Below are 22420 nucleotides of genomic sequence, written 5' to 3'. Positions count from 1 at the left end.
CATACTTTGGTAACCTGATCCAATGACAAAAATATTTTTGTATTCTAATAGTGGTATGGTAAACAGTTCAGCTCCCATAGCAATTTTTTTTTCAGTAATTCTGTAGAGTTTAAAGAAAAATACAAGTCAGGCTGAAAAGACAATCAGTCATGGGGTAGTGAAAAGCAAGGTACGACTGCAAGGCAAGGTAGGCACTGCTGAAACAGTGCTGTCTTTTATAGGTACTACCCTGTTTCAGCACCTGCTGCTCAGGTGGAACTCATGATCACTTGTGCCAGGCAGGGTGATTTAAAACCATGTCTACAGGTTTGTTTCATCATCTTTTTTTTTCCTTTTTAAATTAAGTTGTATTCCTACTGACTTGTACAGTCACCATAAAAGTAGTGAGCTGAGTTTTATTCTTTCTCACTCATGCCAATTACCTGCCCTGTAAAAAATAAACTTTGCAGCAAAATTAAGGAGTTTAGATTCTACAAAATAAATTCCCAAACAAGGAAAGTTCTTGTGTTGAGTCCCAGATTACCACATGGAAGCACTTAAACTACATCTGATAACATCAGATGGCTTATCATCTCATTCAGAGGCCAAACACAGAAGCAGAAAGCTGTTCACACAGGTCTGAAAACACATACATTTATTCACCTATTATTTTCTTCCTTGCGAAAATATGAATACCATCAGGAGACAAGAGGCCTTTACACAGCTCTCCTCATCAGATCAGCCTGGAGTTGCAAATCTCATACTTTCACAAACATGTAGTGTTATGGTTACTTAGCTTTCATAAGAATTCTTCAATAACTCCATTTAGATCTTGGGGAGTTGATTATTGCATTTACTTTTTTTATTATTATATATTTTATATTTTTCCTGGAAGGCACACTTACCTACAAATAACCTTTACAATTGTCAGGTTTAGTTTAAGTCCACTAGAACTAAAAAGACCTGAAAAATCAACTCTCTCTTATGACAGTATTTGTAGCATCTCTTCTAGTTTAAGGAAAATGGGACAAGGAAAAAGAAAAAAATTGGTCACTGATTCATTACTCTAAGTGATGAAAAGCACCTTACTTGCAGAAGCACAAAAGCTTGTCCAATCTGTTACAGAAACTAGTAGCAGGTGACCCCATTTATGCTCGTAGGACACCCAAGACGAAGGAGGGAAAGAGGGAGCAGCACACATCCTGGTTTGACGGAGGTATCAGCTAACTGAACGGGAAGCTTCTGGGACAAGTGGCCATGCATTAAAGGCTGCTACAGCAAACGAAGGACGTTATACACATACATATGCACGCGTGCGTGTAGGTGTCCACAGGCACAGAGGCAGGAGAGCGGACTATAACCTTTAAGCAAGACTCCCTTGCAGGCACAGAGGAAGCAAGCAAGGCGACAGGGACAGCTCCCGACCCAAGCGGAACGGTGGCAGCGGGAAGGCGCAGCCACGCCGACTGCGGCTTGGGGCGGCGGACAGGGCTGGTCAGGGCAGGGCGAGGCGAGGCAAAGCAAGGCAAGGTAGGGTAGGGCAGCGCAGGCTGTACCTTTCAGCCGCAGGTACTTGACCTGGCTCGGCCGCTGCTGCAGCTCCCGAAGGACGCGGGAGCGAGTGCTGCCCGAGGGGGCCGCTACCTCAGCAGCGCTGTAGAGCTCGGTGAGCAGCCCGCTCACCAGCGACGAGGTACGGCTAGACCGGCCGCTGGCAGGAGCCTCCTCGTCATCATCCTCCTCTTCCTCTTCTGCCAGGCTGTCGGCGCTGCTGCCCGCCCTGCCGCCCAATCTGGGCTCCCCCACCTCCATTTTCCGCACCCACTCAGCAGCGCCAAGTTCCGGGTTCGGTCCGTTCCACGGCGAGACGCAGAGGAGGCGGCCAGGAGAAGAGGGCGGGCAAGGGAAGGGGAAGGGAGAGCCCGGGCCGACGGGACTCTGCCTCAAAGGCTGCAGTGCCGAGCCCGGCGCGACACCCTCCCGCGCACTGCGCAGCGTGGTAGAGGCCAGCGGCGGGCGGGGAGGGGGCGTTGCACCTGCCGAGGGGCGGGGAGGGCGCCTTGGGTAACGCGCGGAGCTGGTTGGTGCTGCGGTGTGGCTGCCACATAGGTCACTCACGTTGTGCCGGGCGAGCCTGTGGCTGTCCCGCGCCCGCTCCCTCACTAGTGCGCGGGGCAAACGCGAGTGGCCGTCTGGTTCTGTTCCTCAGAGGAAGGCCGACACAAGGGTATAAAGAAATACAGGGCATAACTTCAGTGATGTAACCGTGAGGCTATAATTATGCTGCTGTGTCACCGTAGAACAACATAAAAATCAAAGTTGATGATAGGGTTTGTACAGCCACTGGAGCTGGGCACACCTCAGGCAGCTGAGTTGCTGCCCCACGGTGTGATGCCTGGAGCCTGTGTGCTGTGCTGGGTAACTTCTACTCCCCACCCCCCAGAACCTACCTGCCTGCCTGCAGCAGGACCAGCCTTAAGCACGACCGGCCGTGGCCACGGAGCCTGACTCGACCAGCCACTGAGTGCGACACGCCATGGTTGGTAAGCCTGACCCACCACAGCCACCAGCAGTTACCGTTCCTATCTGAGGTACCCAGAGCTCCACGTGCCCCCCTGCTAGTGCTCTTTGTTCCTGCTTTCTATTCTTCAGTATAAATAAAATATCTTCCTCAAGCCGAGAATGAATTATCCGGGACGCGCGAAGAAGATGGGACTGCAGGCAGGCCAGTCATATGCTGCCGGCCGGCCGGGGCCGGATTGTCAACTGTTCTCACTAACGTCAGGAATTTTGGTCGCAGACGGCATCATTTTATGACTAAGATCAACAAAGCGCTGTGTTGTTCGCCGTCGTAGGTGCCCGTGCCGGCGGGCACCTCGCACAGGCAGCAGCAGGACAACAGGAGGGTGAACTGCGGCGAGGGGAAGCGAAACCTCAGCACCAGGGCCCCGCTCCCGCCGCCACGGCACTGGCTTCCCCCACGCGATGTATGGGGGGGCAGTCCGCAAGCAGGCGGGGCCCCCCTCACGGCGGAGCCGCCCGGGCCACGTGACGCCGCCCCCCCGCCGGCCGCGCGCCCGGGTCATATGCCGGGGCGGGGCGGGCCGGGCCGGCGAGCTGCTCCTCAGGTCTCTGAGCTCGGCCGCAGCTCGTCGCGGAGCCGAGCGACAGCGGCTTACTGCGTCCCTCTGTCTGGTGGTTTACCTGTCCCCGCCGCTACGCCATGTCTTCTGCCGCCGCGGTGGTCCGGCAGCTGGCGCTGGCCGCGCTACTGGTGCTGAGTCCGGCGGGGGCAACGCGACAAACGCGGAGGCCCAACGTGGTGCTCATCCTCACTGACGATCAGGACGTCTGCCTGGGTGGCATGGTAAACCCCGCGGCTCCCCCGGCCTTCTCCCGGCCCTCGGCCTCCCGCGCACCCCACCGCCAGTTCGGCCGGCCTGGGTTTCCGCCGGGGGCCCGTCTTTGAGAGAAGCGGGAGGCGAGGGTCTTGCGTGGGGGCCGGTGGGAGTATTGCGAGAGGCCTCGTCCTTGTCGAGGGGCTGGCTGCCGCTCGCCAGCCGCTGAGGTCGCATAGTCCGACTGCTAGCTGGAGAGGCCGGGAGAGGGAGGAGAGGGCACAGAGTGAGGGAAGGGTTGTTCCCGTCGCTGAGGAGTGGCGGCCTGGGCCCGGGGTGACAAGCGGTGCAGCCGGGCACAAGGGTTTCTGTCCGCAGCCTCAGGCCTCCTTGCCTCCAAAAGAAACAGCCATGGTGGACTTGATTGGGTAAGCGAAGCTTCGCTGGAAAGCCGCTGAAGCCCGAGTGGGTAGAGGCTGGGGCTTCTCCAGTGCAGCCTCTGCAGCTAGTTCCTGAAAACTTGCCCCCATGCTTCTGGTCTCGTGGGCTTTCTTGCGTTAGTAACCTCTATCGTCACACGAGGCCCTAGCAAAAAGCAGAGTGGCTTGCCTGAAACGTGTGGTAGCGGACCTTCTTTTAGGTACTCATACAACTAATTCTGCTCCTTTACTTTCCCTAGCCGTCATATGATATTAGCTGATTGTTTTCTGTTATCTTTTTTTCCAGACCCCACTAAAGAAGACTAATGCTCTAATTGCGCAGATGGGAGTAACCTTTCTAAATGCAGTAAGAGTTTATATCAACTCTTTGAACTTCTGAAATGTGTGAATTTGTGTAGTTTGTGTATCAGATCTTAAAGATCTCAAAGCTGATAACAGTTTGATGAAATCTCTATATATGCATGTGTGGGTTTTTTTAAATTCAATCTCTAACTACTTAAGTCTCAATTAATGTAGCTCAAGAGCGTGTTCAGAATTTGAGAAGGCAAGTTTCACTTCCTGGAGGTACTTGTGCTAACTTCCTTAAGTTGTAAAGCAAAACTGAGTATTTTTGGTAGAAACTGAGAAACATTGAAAGAAGCTACTTAAAACGTTCAGCTTCATGCACGCTGAAAATCTGTTTCACACTCATCGTGTTCTAAAGTATTGCCATCACTAAAATAATGGACTGAATCAATTGGCAAACAGTATTTTAGTAGTTACTTGCTACTGTATAAGAACCACATCTAGATTGGGTGGAGGTTTGAAGGGCATATGCTGCAGAAACCTGAAACTGGTTTTGTGCACAGCTTTTCACTAGTGGAAATATTTGGGACAGAATTTTGTGTTTCTAGAAAGAAGGATGCTGTAATGTTGGTGAACATTTTAATCAAACTATTAGCAGATATTTCAGGAAAATTTTGTTCACAGTGTTAGTCATGAACGAATCTCTTCATCCTGTCTTTTCAGTATGTTCCCAGTGCACTTTGCTGTCCCAGTCGAGCCAGCATTTTAACGGGGAAATATCCACATAATCATCATGTTGTCAATAACACTTTGGAAGGGAACTGTAGCAGCAAGTTATGGCAGAAGATTCAAGAACCATACACCTTCCCAGCACTGCTCAAAGCTATGTGTGGTTATCAAACATTCTTTGCAGGAAAGTACTTGAATGAGGTATTCTGTGCTTCTTTTTATTTTACCATGGCACAGTTCACTTGCATTTATGCACCTTTCTAAAACACTGATTTATTCTTTTGTTTATTTATTATTATTTTTACATTTGTAGCTGATAGGGGGTCCCTGAAATGCTTAAAATGGTGTTACTTGGATTAACAGCTCTTTGCTGAGATGGGATAAATATGTGAAGTTCAAATCTTTAGCTTGATTGAAATCAGGTTCTGTAGGTGCCTGAACATTTTTAAAAGTTGATTTTTAAAAAGGCTGATGGAATCCAAAGGCTTTTTTTAGTGTGTTCACATGTGCAAATTTTTGGAGCTGATTTTAATGACTGGTGAGAACGGATAGATTGGCATGTGGTACTGAAGGACACCATCAAGCCAGTGCCAAAAAAGGCATAGTGTTAGAATAACACGAAAGAAAAAAAAAATCAGTTTGTCTCAATATTCCTGACTGGTATATCCCCTTCAATCAGAACTATTCTCTTTTTAGCAGTTAATATGATATTTTAAATACTTTGAGACGCATTCATTGGAAGAACAGATACTGTCAGAGCTGTCAACAGGGTTTACCAAACACTTTACTATTGAATCACTTGTATGTGTGTGGTTTGGAGTAGTTTTTCTGTTTTTAACTAAGCTGTGGTTTGCAGTAGTTTATATTAAGCTGTAAAATTCATCAATGAAAGCTCCAAGATCAGGTGGTTCTCTTTTGTGATGGAAATGTATTTGGATCTTGATGAGTTACAGGTTTTAACAGCATTCTTGCATCTCTTGGTGGGAAATAGTGTGGTGTGATAGAATAATGGAACATGAATTTTCATAGCTAGCTAGGCCCAAATTTGTGTTTTTGCTGATGTTACTGAGGCATCTAGGGGATGCAAAACCTACGAGGCTTTGTCTGAGCATCCCTTGACTCAGTGTGATCTCCTGTCTCTGCATTTGCGTGAGCCATGTAGATGGGAGAGGGCAGCCCTGAGCAAATCTATTGTGTTGCTCTCAGGCACCCTCTGTTACAAGTTTGGCACTGATTCAGTTTTTGCTGTCTTAAAAGCTAGTTGTTTTAGATTATTTGGCACTGAGGTGGACAAAAAGCTATCACCGCACAAAATTTAAACCTCCCGCTTTTGGGTGGGGGATGATGGGAAGCTGTAGATCTGTGAGAGTTTTTCTTTGTAACATATGAACTGCTGTCACAAAGCCTGAGTGTGTCTTGATTCGTGCTTCCCATTACCCAATAAGGTACCATATGTTCTCCAGGATCTCTTTATGTTTTCATGCGCAGAGTAGAACAGGGAATCAAATTTAAATTTTACTGGTGAATACCAAGCTTTCTGTTACTGCTTTTCTAGTTATTTAACCCTGGTTTGTTTAACAGGCTATATGTGTTTTTTTTTTTTATATCCACATATATTTGCTTTTTTCCATTCTGAAATTAAGTTTAGCTTAATGCAGTTTCTGGATAGTGTTGAATAAAGCACGTGAATATGAAACATAAGTTCTGGCTGTTGTTCATCATAATTGAAACTGAGTCACAGTCTGTCTTTTTTTCAGTATGGAGCAGAGGATGCAGGGGGAGTAGGTCATGTCCCTCCTGGATGGAGTTTTTGGTATGCTTTGGTATGTGACCATTTTTAATTTATTTTTTTCAATATTTAATTTCAATTGCTCTTTGATTTTGCTTTTACAAAGCTATTCTAACTTTGGTTATGAAAGAGCAGGCAAAGAGCATCCAACAACTTAGTGCCTATTTTCTTCCCTTTTTTCTCTGTTGTGTATCATATCCTTGGCTTTCACAAAGGCTACTCCTAGTAAGGCACCTGTGAAAAACCCTGTGAAACCATGTAAAGCCAACGCAGTGTCAGACAGCACTGAAATAAATTTTGTTGGTGGAGACCAGTTTTGAGAGTTCTTGTGGTGCCCTTATGACAAGTGCTTATTGGCAGCTCATTTTATTTCAAGTAATCAATATATGTGTTAACGTTGTGTAAATACTCATGTGACTTATCTCTTTCACAGGAGAAAAATTCAAAATACTACAACTATACTCTGTCGGTAAATGGCAAAGCACGAAGGCACGGTGAGAACTACAGTGTAGATTATCTGACAGATGTACTGGTAAGACATTTTGCAACACCTGTGTAACAGAAGCTGCTTATGACCAGCTAATGCCTCATGTTGGGGGCTTGGGAAAGGATGGGGATGCTAATTTGTTAGACTGTGTTAGTTCATAAATCCGTGATTGTGCTGTCGTGGTGGTGGTGGGTGGGCATTAATCCGCAGAGCAAGATCCTGGGTGTGTTTAGGAATGGCAAGTTCATATGTACAAGCCATGGAGAGGAGGGGGATTCCAACTGCCTGCTTGGTGGCTAGTAGCCTCACTGAAAGGTTGATACTGGCTGCTGCGGTGAGGAGCATGATGCCTGTATGCGATGTATTGCTTTATAGTAGGATAGGTTTCATTACAATACGTGGCTGTAATAGATTAGCTGGGCCGAGATTTCAGCAGAAGTTAAGCATGTAAAAAATAACTTTACACTATGTTCTGTTTGTTAGATATTATAATGTGCTTGTAGCTTGTAATCTATAACAACATCAGATTCCTAACTTGGAAATATGAAAGGCAAATCAATCCTCCATAGTGTGAGAGGGCAAGGCATGGGCTGTACAAAATGTGTAGCTGCCCAGGGAAGTTTTAAGCCTCTTTACCCTCTTAAGGAAAAGAGGAAACAAAAGAGTCCAAATACTTACTTAAGTTGCAAGAGTTACTTTAGTTTACTTGAGGCCCTGTTTAGCAAGTAGTATCAACTTGGAGGGTGGGGGTTGTGTTCCACGCCTCCAAAGCTGGAGTCTTAATTTGACACGGTGTTACAGTGTAGGAGTTGGTAGTGCTGGGCGCTCACTTGCAGCACTCAGGAAAAAAATCTTCTCTGAGCACTCTCCTCATGCAGTCATTCTGTAGTCTTCCAGTCAGATCCTGATGAGCTTCATTCCAGTGCATTCTTGAACACAGGCAGCTGCTTGCTAGGAACAGAACTGATTGATGTTTCTTAGGGTACTGAACAGCTGCCTGATTAAATTTAGATTTACACCATCTAAAGCTAGATTGGAATTGATAAGCCAGAAGTGAGACTATCCTATTACTGGCATTGTACTGGTCGTCTTTTGATCCTTCAGCAGCTCGTAAGCATTTTGGCCAACAGGTCATCGTTGCATAAACCTCTTACTTGCAGTGTTACCTGTTGATACAGCAGCGTATTACGATTTTCAGTGTGTTGCATTCTACCTTCTGCCTGTAGTTAACAAATACGCATTCAGCATTTCAAAGACAGCATTTGAATTTTATGCACTGGATGGGCAGTGCACAGGAGTAAATTGCTTATGCAATGTTCCAATGATGCACAAGCCTTGTTGTCTTGAAAAGGGATATCTGGGTCCTTAACTCTGGTATTAAGAATCTGAATGCTTGAATCTGTCCACTGCAGTCCTGACATGCTGCGATTTAAGCTCATGACAAACTAAGTTAACTACCTCTATGAGTTTACCTGAAGCATAACTGGTTTCTGAACCCAGTTTTCAAACTTCACACAGTTCCTAGCCTTCCTTAACTGTCATATAACTGAAGTCCAGCCCTACTTGCTTGGATCTACAAAATAAGGAAAGAGGAGAGAATTCATAGTGTATTGCCTCTTCTAGGGAAAGAAAAGGGTATTGCAAGTGGGGTATACTAATCAGACAGGAAAGGAAAATGCTGCAAGATGTGAATAGCAAAGAACTCATCTGTGAGTAATACCTTTTGGAGCTTTAATTTCAACCAAGGGAAGGGCAAAGTGGAACTTGCAATCTTTTCAAATTTGCTGCTTGAAATTGTGTACAGGTTGAAATGAAAATGAAAGTAGCATGAGTGAGCAGAGTTCAGCACTGGCCTTGAGTAGAGCTGCTGGCTGCTTCAGAAATGTGGCACCTCATCTAGGTTGGGAGCTTGCTACAGAATGATAATACACTATAAACAGTGGGGATTAAAAACTTACTTCAGAGCTATAGGAGTCAAGTCTGAAAGTCTGAAGACAATGGAAACTGCTCAACTGGGATCTGTCAGGCAGCATGACAACAGAGAGCCTCAGACAGTGTTAAAGCTCCAGTTACACACTATGAAAACCAAGTGTAGGTGGATTTTGTTGATACTTTGAATAGGCACAAACTTTTGATGGGTTCTCCACTTCTAAATAACATGAAGATCTGAAGCAGGAACATCTTTAGAGAGATGGGACAAATTATTTAACATGGACATGTGATTTTTAATTTTTAAAGATGTATTTTGCTTTGTTTTTATCATGAGCTGCTGTTCTGGGTGTTTGTAGATGAGCAAGCAATAAGTTTCTGGAGCAGTTTAAATGTTCCCAGTGCTACTGAGCTTTAAGTTACGAATATCCAGTCTAAGTTCTTTCCAAATACTTGCTGATTTTCTTTGGGGGTGTGACTTTTCTTCTCCAAAACTGTTCACAGGCCAACATGTCACTGGACTTCTTGGAGTACAAATCTAATTTTGAACCTTTCTTTATGATGATCTCGACACCAGCACCGCACTCCCCTTGGACAGCTGCCCCGCAGTACACCAATAGCTTTCAGAATGTCAGTGCACCAAGAAACAGCAATTTTAACATTCATGGAAAGGTAAGACAGCTACCAAGACAGTGACTGTGAGCCAGCAATGTGCTCGTGTGGCCAAGAAGGCCAATGCCATTCTGGGGTGGATTAGGAGGAGTGTGGTTAGTAGGTCGAGAGAGGTTCTCCTCTCCCTCTACTCTGCCCTGGTGAGACTGCATCTCGAATATCGTGTCCAGTTCTGGGCCCCTCAGTTCAAGAAGGACCTCAGGGAACTGCTTGAAAGAGCACAAAATGGAGTGGAACATCTTCCTTATGAAGAGACTGAGGGAGCTGGGGCTCTTTAGCTTGGAGAAGAGGAGACTGAGGGGTGACCTCATTTATGTTTATAAATATGTAAAGGGTGAGTGCCAAGAGGATGGAGTCAGGTTCTGCTTGATGGTGCCCAATGACAGGCCAAGGGGCAATGGGTGGAAGTTGAGGCATAGGAAGTTCCATGGAAACATGAGGAAAAATCGATTGGGAAGAAGTTCATTTCTTGTCCAATTCCCAGACTGTTCTGAAGCTCTTAAAGTGTTCTTCATGGCTCAGTATTTTCTGGAGAGCACATAAGTAGTGTGATACACAAAGGCTCAGGTGAGGAATGATAAGAGCTCTGTCTTTCTATGTGCATCTGCTTGGGTGGATGGTCTGTTCTTGAGCTTGTGGCAAAGCTACCCCTAGGTAGGCAAACATATCAGACTAAGCAGAGGACTTCACATCACAGGGCCCAGGGTCACTAAGGACTTTGAGAACTTGCCTTTCGTTTGTTGAAATAACCTATAACCAGGATTGTTGAGCCTAATGTTAGAAGCTTGCAGGTGTCCCTGTGTCAGGGCAGTACCTTCCATTACCAATAAACTTGGCCAAATATGGTCTAGCTCAGACTAATCCACTGTGATTTACTCTGCCAATAAGTGAAAGTCTCAAACAGTTAATCTGGTGAAATACTTAACTTAGAAGTTTTGTAATTTTTATTCAATTAGTTTAAAATGCAGAACTTGCCACTATTTGGTATTTAGCTGATTCGTTCCTAATCTTGAGACTAAAAGACAATAATGCCTATCTGGAGCCCAGTGATACCTCTTCTAAGGTCACTGTGACTCGTGTAGTACATAGGGAAACCTTTTAGTTGAGGATTATAGCTCACACAATGACCATGTGCTTATCAGTGTGATATAGAAACACAAATGAAAGGGGAGAAAAGGGCTGCAGACAGCAACAAATACTTTAGCCTGGCCTGCTAAGTTTTTCAACAAGGGCGTGAGAATCAGACTTTCTTTTTCCCTATAAAATAATCCTTAACTTTATCTTAGTCTCCATTACTGTAATAACTGGAGGCTTATTAAAGTAGTGGGGCAGAAATAACTTGATTCATCAGCTAGCCAAAAAATACAAGAGTTGCCTTATGTGGAGCAAAAGCTCTGCATGTGCCCATATAACACGAAGCAAAATGACAGAGTTAATGTTTGGCCACTAATATCTGTGGATACAGCAGCTTTACTAGGTTTCACAATAGAAACAGACGAGCATTGCATTTCTTCCTAGACACAACAGCTACGATCATTAACTGTGTGCGTTTCTGTAATTGGCAGTGTTGCGATCTTGAAGCCTAACTCTTCTTTGAGTTTCACTGTTTTCTAGGGCAAGAACAATCCCTGCAATAGCAAGAAACCTGTATGTAGGCTCAGACTCAAGTCATTGATGTTGTAATCCTTGCTAGACAGTCTTGCATTGTACAGTCTTGATTTCTAAATTAATGTTGTCTAGCTTCCTTACACAGTATGTGGGCAAGGGATACTCAAAGGAGCCATCTAGGCTGAATCTCTGCATGAAAAGAGAGTTGAGCTGTTGTCAGATTCTGGATGCACACTTTAACTTGTGCTTAGGATCTTCAGCTATGAACTATATCAAACAATGGTTTGTCTGGTCTCCCAAGCCAGGAGTATTGATAGCCCATAAGTGGTTTATCTAAGCCGCTCTGAGAGAGAAGCTGATTAAGATACATGTTGGGTATCTATCTTGCACGCATTGTTTTTCTTGCAAAATGGGAGCACAGCTGTGTTCAGATTCTGCTGGCAAGATGCTGTCTCAAGATCTCCTAAAATTTCTTTGAGAATGGGACATAGGGAGGCAGCAGGACTGATGGACAGCTTGGTGAAGGAGACTTGACAGGAACTGAGAAGGCAGCGGATTTGAGTGCTGTGAAGTCAATGTGAAGTTTATTGAAATCCATAAAGGTGTTTAGGTCCTGTGTCAAGTTTTTGAAACATCAGAGAAAGGTAGGAAGAAAAAAAACAGTCCATAAAAGAGAAGGATTCTGCTGCACTGGGTGACTTATCCACCTGAGTTACCCAGCATGGTCGTGCATTATGGAGGCCCTGTCCTAAGCCCACCTGTTATGAAAGGTGGACAGTGCACAGGTGACACATGTTGCCAGCTCCTTTGTTTTCTGATGAGCTTCTACTGAGCTGAGGATGGAGTTTGTGGTGTCTTTCATTCAGGTTTTCCTCTCTTGACCAACACACAAGTACTAGATGTTTGGTCTTGGTTATGCTGTGCTTTCTTGCTGAGATACTTTTGATGCAGAGAATTTTTTGCAACTACTATAAAAGAGAGACCTAAAGACAACTGAATTAAAATAAACTAGACAGCATATTAAGTCTCCATGCCATAAGGTTTTCCTGCAGTCTGCAAGAACTGAGTAATTGCAGAACACCTGAATCACTTCACTGAGTCCCTAAAGCCTGAGCCTGTCAGAGTAATTCACTTGTGACGGGAGGGAAATTACGTAAGGAGAGGCTCTACAGAGAGGAGTGACCAACTAAATACAGTGTTAAGCTGAGGGCGATGAGTGGTCATCTCTGACCTGTTCAAAAGTGTAAAGTTGTATTGATGTGACTTTCTCCTTTACTCTCTTCCTCACTAATACAAACCTTCAGATTGTTCAGCAGCTGAGTTCAGACCGGTGCTTCAGCATTTGGAAGTATCGCTTTTCGTATGAGTTTAGGTCATCTCTGTTACTCTGGTGGGATGGGTGAGGGAAGAGGGGAGGGGCTGTTTCTGAAAGTTGGCTCTGCATCTAGGAGAATCAGTAACACTTCATTCAGCTAAAGAAACATTCTTGTTCTGAAGTAAAAAAGAAAAAATCCTATGAAATTGTAATATTCCTGCTTTCCTCAGAAGTTTCTAGCCCTGAGTTCAAAGGCTACGAAGACTCCGATAGTGGCAGTGTTACAGGTCTTTGTCCTCACCTGTCCATAAAGTAGGTAGTCATGATTGCTTTTGGTTCAGGACTTTCTCCTCATCTCTCTACCAATGTTAGGATTCTCACTGACCTTAGTCTCAAAAGGACCTCACTTTGACAAGCAACTCCAATCTTAAAATGCTGCTCAATCCTTCAGGTCTGATGAAAAGAAAAAAAAAAAATCTGCCTCAGGCTATATCAGACTTTGATCCCTGGGACATTTCTTCCCTGACTGCTGTGAAAGATCTCAATCTACTTTCTTCTTGTCAAGGGCTGAGCATAGTGGAACTTAGATTTTACAAGAAGATTTTCCCAAGAAGGAAAATTGGAGCTGGGTCAGTTTAGCATTGCCTGGCTTTTTCACAGGAATCACGTGGATGTTCTACCTGAAACAATTTCTTTTGCAATGGGTCTAAGAAGGTTTAAAAGACTAATTTTTTTTTTCTTTTTTTAGAACAAGCACTGGTTAATTCGACAAGCAAAGACTCCAATGACTAACTCTTCAATACAATTTCTTGATAACGCTTACAGAAAGCGGTAAGAATTTTTGTTGCTTAAGATTTCCACTCAGCACTTTATTTCTTAAAGAAAAGGTTGGGTTGGGTTTTTTGTTTTGTGTTTTTTTTTTTTTTTTTTTTAAGGGTTGTAATAGTTCTGATGAGATGTCAAATCACTAAACCTCTGGCATCTGTCTCAGCAGACCTGACTTTCTGTTAACTTTTTGCAAAGAAACTTGTCATGGACCTTAGAAATAATTTGCTTTCAAATGCTGCTGTCATTTATCATAAAAAAAGACCAATCACAGTCAGTGTCTCTGCTGCTTCTCTTTCAGTGCACAACAGACTTTCATGAAAAATGGCCCTATCTTCTAATTCATTTGAATTTCAGATTTTATGCAGTGCACATCAGATGGGCCTGATCTAATCTGCCAGCTAATATGGTTTATTAACCTTGGCTCTGTGTGGCTCTTTTCTGTGAGAATACCTGACTGAGACAGGAGGGTGCTTGATTCCTTTTATAAAAGGGAATGTGGGAAGTTAAAATGCTGCTTTTTTAAGTAGAAGGTTATTTGTTTATACAGGAGGTATATTTTCTTCAAAAGCTCTGAGACAAATACTAGCTTAATTTTAAGTGTTAGACTCCATTTTTGAGCAGTTACCAGGCATTAGCTTGATCTCACTTTTGGAGATATAAATCCAAGTGTTTTTCAGGCTCTTGTTTTATAAGAAATGAAGGCTAAATTAGGTCTGGAGACATCAGCATCCAAGAATTGAATAACCATTTAATTCAGCATAGTACTACTGTATGGAGGGTTGTTACTGACTTACCAGAAGCAGTCGCTTGAGTCAACAGCAAACCCCATTACAAAGGAAAGATTAACTTGTGGCTGTTTAAGGCTTTAGATCCACTGGAATAATGGACCCTGATATTACATGAGTGGTACAAAATATCTGATGCAGTTTTCAGGCAGAAAGGATCCCATATAGGCAATTAAATTCATAGCAGTCTTGTATTCTAATACTAAAAACTATACATAAAGAACTAACAGCAAGTGGCCTTGACGGAGATAACTCTGACTCTTTGCCACTGTGTTGCTTCAAAGTTGTTCTTGGCTGTCTCTGGATAAGAAGTAATCAGTGTTTGATGTCTTTCTCAGACACTACAGAATAAAATCAGCAAGAACTGAAGACAAACAGTCTGTTTCTATCTCAAACTGCAGACTCGAAGTACAGTGTCATAATCTCTGAAGGTTGTTTTGAGAACTTGCAAGCACAACAATCCACTTAAGAGTGCATATGCAGCTGACTTGAAGCAGAAAACAAATCATTCTAGATTTTTTTATACTTTAATATTGAATTGCTTTGTTTCTGTATAGGTGGCAAACTCTGCTGTCAGTAGATGACCTGATAGAGAAACTAGTGAAGAAACTGGAGCTGAATGGAGAGTTAGACAACACGTACATCTTTTACACATCAGACAATGGCTTCCACACTGGTAAAATCTTCACCACTGAGCATTTCTAGAAGATCCAGAAATCACATAACATTTCACCCATATAACCACTTGAGAAAATGGGAACAGCAGCTGTGGAAATTTGTAGACATGAGAAGGCTGAGTTGCAAAACAATCTAGAGTTGCAGTGTAAGGTGTTTGGAGATTTTATTGTTTGGTTGCAGTTTTAACTATTAATCTTTACCACTGTATCTTGGTATATGTAAAATTAGGACAGAAATGAAGGAAGTGTCTCTGTATTCTGTAGGAAGAGTTGCCATGAAAGAGTTAACCAGTAACAATCTGTCAAAGACCCGTCTGTCACAACTAAAAATGCAGTGTCTAAACTGTTACACTTCAAAAGATGCAGCTTATACTTTGGAGTTACCTATTCCTATCCTCCCCTTTGTTCATGTAGTTCAGGTTAAGAACCAATTCTGACTTCTTTGGAAAAAAAAGAAAACATAGCTGCTGGAAATTGTGTAACACAGGAGTCATAAACCAAAAACCAAGAAGCCATTTAACTTCTTCCATTTCCTATTGTCTAGGCCAGTTTTCTCTGCCAATAGACAAACGGCAGCTATATGAGTTTGATATCAAAGTTCCATTGCTCGTTCGAGGACCAGGGATAAAACCAAACCAGACAAACAAGGTGAGAAGGAAGTGAAATCAGTGTATGCATTTACTTGTAATTCTGCTTCACAGCTATCAACTTCAGGTAGAAATTTGTCTTGCTGCATATGTATGTATCAATGAAATTAAATACATGGAGTGGTAGGAAGCAAAAAGATACCATTCTAAAAACCGTATACTCTTGCTTGAATCAATAAATTTAAGTAATTGCAGGCTACAGAAGTAAATGAACTGTGAAGAACACGTTCCAAAGACCCTGCCACTGCTTTTGAATATTACAGGGCCCATCAGCCTATGAAGATCAAATTACGTAGTATTTAGGTGTACTCAAAATTACAGGTATTTAAAATACATCAGTCCCATTGTTACATCTGTTAGGTTCTGGTCACAGAACCACAGAATGCCAGGTTGGAAAGGACCCCAAGGATCATCTGGTCCAACATTTCTAGGTGATAGATTAGTTTAAAAGAGATGGCGCAGCACCCTGTCAGGCTGAGTCTTAAAACTGACAGTGTAGGGGAATCCACTACTTTTCTTGGGAGGTTATTTCAATGTCTAATTGTTCTAATTGTCAGTATTTTTCCTTCTGGATTTCAATGGGAATGTCCCCAGGAGTAACTTGCATACATTGTCCCTTGTCATTTTGATGTGACTCCTCATAAAAAGGGAGTCTCCATTGTCCTGGTATCCACCCTTTATGTACTGGTATGTGTTAATAAGGTCTCTCCTAAGTCTTGCCTTCTCAAGTCTGAAGAAACCCAGTTCTCTCAGCCTTTCCTTCTGGTCTTCTGAAGTAAGTTCTCCTCACCCTGCAGATGCTTGTTGCAAATATTGACTTGGGTCCCACAATTTTGGATATCGCGGGGTATGACTTGAATAAGACCCAGATGGATGGGATGTCACTACTGCCACTGTTGGTAAGTAGACGGAGAGGGATAGTCACAGGTAATTCTTGCAGAGGTTATTCTTCAACAGAACAGGTCCATTCAAAACTGAAATTCTTACCTTGATGTCATTTTCATGTGATGTTCATTGCTTACTGGAAAAAGTAGGTATCTATTTTCATAAGCCCTGCAACTTTGTGGTTATTTTGTAACAGCCAAAGGATGACACAACTTTCTAATCCTGCTGTTTGTAATTCCTGTTTTGAAGGCTGTATCTTGTGTTCACTTTGCATCTTTCCTCCCCTTTTCCTTGGAATTTCCTAGCATAAACATAGGAGAAAAGCTGACTGTTCTTGCTTAAATCTTTGGTTTGCATCAGTTTTCAGTAGAACTAGTATTTCCCTCTAAACTCTGTTAAAAAATGCATGTGGTTTCATGAAGTAAGCCTGACCCTTCCAGTAACTGAGCAGAAGTCTATTTAAATAAAGCAGCTTGTAGTTGATCCTTTTAGTTTTAATTAAATTTAGTCTATAAATTGAATGCAGCTTACTTGGAAATGTAGGGGATTTAAAACAGTGCTTTGCTTAATTTTAAAACCTTGTATCCAAATCTTAAGCTGTTCTTTAGACACAAGCAGGTAAAAGGCCTCTAGTTTAAACTCTGATGGAAGCTCAACTGTGAAACTCATTGTTTTGCTCTATATGCCTGTGATGATGCTGTATATTAACTTTAAGCTTCCCTCTCCCTCTGCCTTTTAAAATGCAGCTGCAAATAGAGCAGCCTAAAACTTAGTTGCATCTTAAAACTGTTTATCTTTTCCTATGCCAAGAGTATCTTTTTCCATCTGTTGTAGTACTCTAATATAAACCAAAGAGAAACAGCCTTGTTACAGGCATCTTTCTGCAATATGGTAGCACCTGGCCACGTGGCTTCTATTTGGTGTTGCCCCACAATTCTTTATAAATTGAATACAGTACTGTGAACCCTCACAAGAAGGTGTACTAAGACTTTTGGAGCTGGATCCTTCTCTTCTTCCAGTTACACAAGACGTTCTAACCTAAGGCTAAATATTAACACTGACTCAAACTAAGGACCATGACTGCTTTGCAAGCAGTGAGCCCCATTAGTGTTACACTAGCTGTAGGGAATTCCTTCAGTTTCACAGCACAGTGGATACTAAGTCATGTTAACCTCTTGTCCTAGAGAGGAGACAAAAATGTGACATGGAGATCAGACTTCTTGGTGGAGTATCAAGGAGAAGGATACAATGGCAGTGATCCTACCTGTCCTGGCCTAGGACCTGGAGTCACAGTAAGCAAGACAAGACCTGTTAATAGTAGAAAATAGCTGTTGTAGTAAACCTGTTCGGTGTATGGGGCTAACCTGGTTCTGTAAGTAAACTCTTGGTGTCCTGGGAAGTAGGAGCTAGCTCCGTAGGTCCTATGAAGCATTTCAGGATCAGAGGGAGACATAGCCATGCAGAGCTGATACGTCCATATCACCATACAGAACAGTCTCTTTCAGCAGGCATTTATAGGGCCTCAGTGCTGGAGAAATATGCAGGAAGGTGTGGACTTGGCTAAGTGTGTGACAATGATGGCCTTCTAAACTTCTAATGGCCTCGTTACACAATTATCTGTGACTGCTAAGTCACTAGCTAATTTATGAATCAAAGCTTGCTTGAAGCATTCCATTGGTAGTATCTTTAGTGTATGTGATGCTGTTTTCTGTAGTATGTACATTAGCTTCCTAGACAAAGTGCACTTAATCCTGGTGAGTTGAACAGCACTTTGTCATATTTAGAAGAGAGGAGCTTTTGCTAAAAAATCCCCAGTGGACACTTGAATGTGTTAGACTAAGATCCTGGTGTTTATCAGTTAACTGCAGTTGGCTTGAGCTGGTACAGACTGTAGGAAAAAGGTTGCTCATTCATCTTTTTTTGTGCTCTGAAGTTTTTGTTCACTTCTCACTCCACAGCACTGCTTCCCAGACTGTGTCTGTGAAGATTCCTATAACAACACATATGCTTGCGTAAGGACACTCTCAACTTCCTGGGACCTGCAGTACTGTGAATTTGATGACCGGGAGGTAAGTCTCCGTCTGACTAGCAGAGGTCAACTGTTCACAACTGTGAGTGACTGTCTGCACTCTTATCTGCTCTCAAGGTTCCATAAAGTACTCTGAAAAGCAGACTATCATTGCCTGCAGCATAAACAGTGAAGTATTTATCTACTGGTGAGAATGTTTGACTAAAGCTCTGGTGACATTCTGGGTAGAAAGAAAATAGAACTGGGGAGTGAGGAAGGGACAGTAGCCTAAACTATGATTATTGCCTTCTGGTATCACCTGACAGCTTCATGGGGAGCTGTGCTGGGGCTGGGTTCAGTTCTCTGTCCTACTCAAATTCCATGTAGCTGAGTCTTCTGTGCACAGATACTTTCTCTCTCTGTACCTCTGCTGTTCTTGTGTTCAGCTGCAACTCTTTTCTTGGGGAACAACTGAGATTCCAGGCTAGTCATTTCTCTTCTATTGCTCATGTGCTTCCCTGGTAAAACTAGTATTTAAGTTTAGAACTGTGAGAGATCTTTAACCATATCCTAAGTTATTTGGGAATAAGGGATCCAATGTCTGCCTCTTCAGAAACTGTTAAAATCTGAATACTGGAGCACCTGCTGCATGCACTTGGTGTGTACCAGGCTGATACCTACTCATGCCTGTTTGCACACAGTTGTTCCAGAGAGGACTGAGGCAGTGGGGTCACAAGTCTAATTAAACTGCCTCATCAGCAGTAGTGTGCAATAAATGCATGAAGAGCAGGTATCCCCAGTTATCATGTCACCACACAAAACATTTTCTGGTAGTCTACAATGAACTTAAACCAGGGCAGTAAACCCCACAATACTATTTTTGCAGTAAGATAGCAAGGAAGACTGTGCAGGAGACACAGAAACTCATTAGCAGACCCTGCCCTTCATCTTTCCACTTTCTGACAGCTTATGAAGTGAAAAGAGTGGTGCAGCTTTGTAAAAGCAGACTCTGAAGTTGATCCAATAATACACTGCATTTTACTTTTTTCCAGTAAGAAGGCATGGCTGTGGCATGCAAGTCATTCAGCTTACCTAGGTCAGCTAAATTAAAACCAATAACATTGGGAAGATGCAGCAATATCAATTTTTGAAACTTTGCATTGAACCTCATGAGAGCTTGTAACCAAAGTCTGGATGTATCTGTAAGTTAGACACAACCCAGCCAGTTCTAATCAACTTCGTCTGCAATCAGGCTTCCTACTTCAGCACAGACAAAACCTCAGTTGAATTCTTGAGATACGCTAGACTAGTATTTATTCCACAGAATGGTTTAGTGAGTTCATGTACAACCCCCCTCCAATTCTGCCCTAAAACCCTCCACACAAACCTTTGCAAAGTGTGTGCCCATAAAACAGCTTTCTTATATGAATTAGAGCATAAAATCATAGAATTGTCAGGGTTGGAAGGGACCTCAAGGATCATTTAGTTCCAGCCCCCCCTGACATGGGCAGGGACACCTCCCACTACATCAGGTTGACCAGAGCCACAACCAGCCTGGCCTTAAAAACATGCAGAGATGAGGCTTCTATCACCTCCCTGGGCAACCTGTTACAGTGTCTCACCACTCTCATGGTGAAGAATTTCTTCTGCCATCTAATGTAAATCTCCCCTTCTCTAGCTTGGATCCATTCCCCCTACTCCTTTCACTACCTGACACCCTAAAAAGTCCCTCCCCAGCTTTCTTGTAGGTCCCCTTCAGATACTGGAAGGCCACAGTAAGGTCTCCTCAGAGCCTTCTCTTCTACAAACTGAACAACCCCAACTCTCTCAGCCTGTCCTCATAGGAGAGGAGCTTCCAGCCCTCTGTTCATCCTCATGGTCCTTCTCTGGACACACTCCAACATGTCCAGATCCTTCCTGAAATAGGGGCTCCACAACTGGACACAGTACTCCAGGTGGGGTCTCCCTAGAGCAGTATAGAGGGAGAGAATCACCTCTCTCAACCTGCTGGCCACACTTCTCTTGATGCAGCTCAGGATACGATTGGCTTTCTAGGCTGCAAGTGTACACTGGTGGCTCATTTTTAAGCTTCTCCTCCACCAGTACCCCTAAGTGCTTTTCTTCAGGGCTTCTCTCAAGCCAGTCATTGCCCAGCCTGTATCAGTGCTTGGGATTGCTCTGACCCAGATGCAGGACCTTGCACTTTGTCTTGTTGAACTTCATGGGGTTAGCTTGGGCCCACCTCTCCAACCTGTGTTCAGTGTATTTTGTCCATGTAGTCAAGACACCTGAGTTTGACAGCTGTGATGGTCATGAAATCATGTATTTTGAGAACCACAAATGAAAAGACAGCTTAGCACTTGCTGTGGTCTTACAGCCATAAGATAGGTTCCATTTATGTGTTAGAAAACAAACTGCAGTGTAGCAGATGGGTACTTTAGCTGGAAACAAACTTTTCCAATTGTAGCAGCAGTGTGCTATCACCATACTTCAGCTTTACCTACACACACTTTGAGCATTTGGCCACATGGCTAAATACAGCTCACGTGAAGGGGTGCTGGCAGTGCAGGTGAAAATAACATTTGCGGCTATATGCTGCTATAAAGAGTTCTTCTGAAACAGTTAGCATTTTATCATACAGGCGTTTAAGGACTTATCACAATAAAGGAACTTTCTTCTACAGGTGTTTGTGGAAGTGTATAACTTGACTGCAGATCCACACCAGATCAATAACATTGCTAAAACAATTGATCAAGAAATTCTAGAGAAGATGAACTATCGATTGATGATGCTGCAGTCCTGTTCAGGAGCAACTTGCCGTACACCAGGTGTCTTTGATCCTGGGTAAGCATTCATTCACTTCATTACTATGATACTTCTAAATATAGCTGTTTGGTTTTTTTTAATTTAATTAAACTTTTATAAAGAGCTTTTATAATGGAATATAATATTCCTGACAATACATACTGTTGTTTATAATAGACACGTTTTCTTGGTGTTTCTATTTTTTGTAATGTCTAATCTCTTTTAATTTAACCTACCAAATATACTTCAATGTATTAATACTGCTGCTTCCATCTTGTCACCCATTGCTGACTTAAAATAGCTGAAGCTGACAGCTGTGCTGACTAGTCAGAGACAAGTGACTTCAGGTTTGCCTGCAAACAAGGAAAAGCTCTGCATATTTCTGTAGGCAGACATTTTCTGAATATTTTAATTGTTCCTGGAAACGCAGTTAGTAAAGAATGTTTCCTGGGAAACCTAAGCTGTATGTGGTAGTTAGCTGTTGTAAGTAAATAGTACTTAGTACTTCAAAATTCAGTTGGTAATCACTTGAACTGGAGCCTTTTTAAAGTACTGTTTCAAATGTCCCTATGGTTGTGCTACAGAAGTTTGAGGCAGGAAAGTGTTCTGTTGGAATGCATCTCCTGAATGCTTAATGTTTTACATACCAATATGCTCTTGGTATGTTGCAACTAGTATTTATTTCTTTGGAGACTATCAAATCCTTAGCTGCACATCATTGTGATTCATCTGTTGTGATATTTAGAGAGAGTGTCCCTACTGCACACTGCTAAAAAAGCAACTATTCGTGTAGCCTTGTACCCGAGCCATTCTAGAAACAAGCTCCTTCTAGGAGCTTGGGTGACTGTGGGCAGGCTGTCATTCACACAGACTCTGTTCCCTTCTCTAGGTACAGGTTTGACCCACGGCTCATGTTCAACAACCATGGTGTTCGGGCTCGGAGGTTTTCTGCAGAGCCTTTATGAGGCAATTACAGCCTCTTCAATCAGCTCCCACTGACCAGTTTCTCCAGTGACTGCAGCAGGTCTGTCTCCGTAACTCCCGTTGATTGCAGCTGGAAGACTTTTAATGGGCTATTCAAACTCTGTTTGGAAGAAAACCCTTTGTCTTTAGCTGGTTGCCTTGTGCAATATATATATTTTACAGCTGAACTCTAACTCTAAATCATTAGACACAGCTAATCTGTCTTGCTCAGATAGTTGATTACCACCTTT

General features: G+C 43.2%; 1 protein-coding gene across 1 annotated transcript; it reads left to right on the top strand.

Moving 5' to 3' along the window:
* Nucleotides 1–3202: 3202 nt before the first annotated feature.
* GNS (glucosamine (N-acetyl)-6-sulfatase) lies at nucleotides 3203–22171 on the top strand. Its single transcript, XM_054399989.1, has 14 exons — nucleotides 3203–3346; nucleotides 4044–4103; nucleotides 4766–4972; nucleotides 6529–6594; nucleotides 6994–7092; nucleotides 9481–9648; nucleotides 13320–13402; nucleotides 14742–14860; nucleotides 15406–15509; nucleotides 16306–16407; nucleotides 17578–17685; nucleotides 18352–18462; nucleotides 21085–21245; nucleotides 22096–22171. The coding sequence occupies exons 1-14, from the start codon at nucleotides 3203–3205 to the stop codon at nucleotides 22169–22171; spliced, it is 1608 nt and encodes a 535-aa protein (XP_054255964.1).
* Nucleotides 22172–22420: the final 249 nt, after the last annotated feature.

The sequence above is a fragment of the Indicator indicator genome, chromosome 3 (genome assembly GCF_027791375.1).
Source record: "Indicator indicator isolate 239-I01 chromosome 3, UM_Iind_1.1, whole genome shotgun sequence".
In the NCBI taxonomy this organism is placed as follows: domain Eukaryota; kingdom Metazoa; phylum Chordata; class Aves; order Piciformes; family Indicatoridae; genus Indicator; species Indicator indicator.
Note: the sequence above shows the minus strand (reverse complement) of the source record. Positions and strands in the feature narration are given on the sequence as shown.

What these genes read in the sequence shown, in the direction of transcription:
- GNS (XM_054399989.1), top strand. Translation starts at nt 3,203, where the DNA reads ATGTCTTCTGCCGCCGCGGTGGTCCGGCAGCTGGCGCTGGCCGCGCTA. An exon ending in ATTTTAACATTCATGGAAAG is followed by an intron (nt 9,649 to 13,319) that starts GTAAGACAGCTA and finishes TTCTTTTTTTAG; the next exon opens with AACAAGCACTGGTTAATTCG. An exon ending in GCCTAGGACCTGGAGTCACA is followed by an intron (nt 17,686 to 18,351) that starts GTAAGCAAGACA and finishes CTCACTCCACAG; the next exon opens with CACTGCTTCCCAGACTGTGT.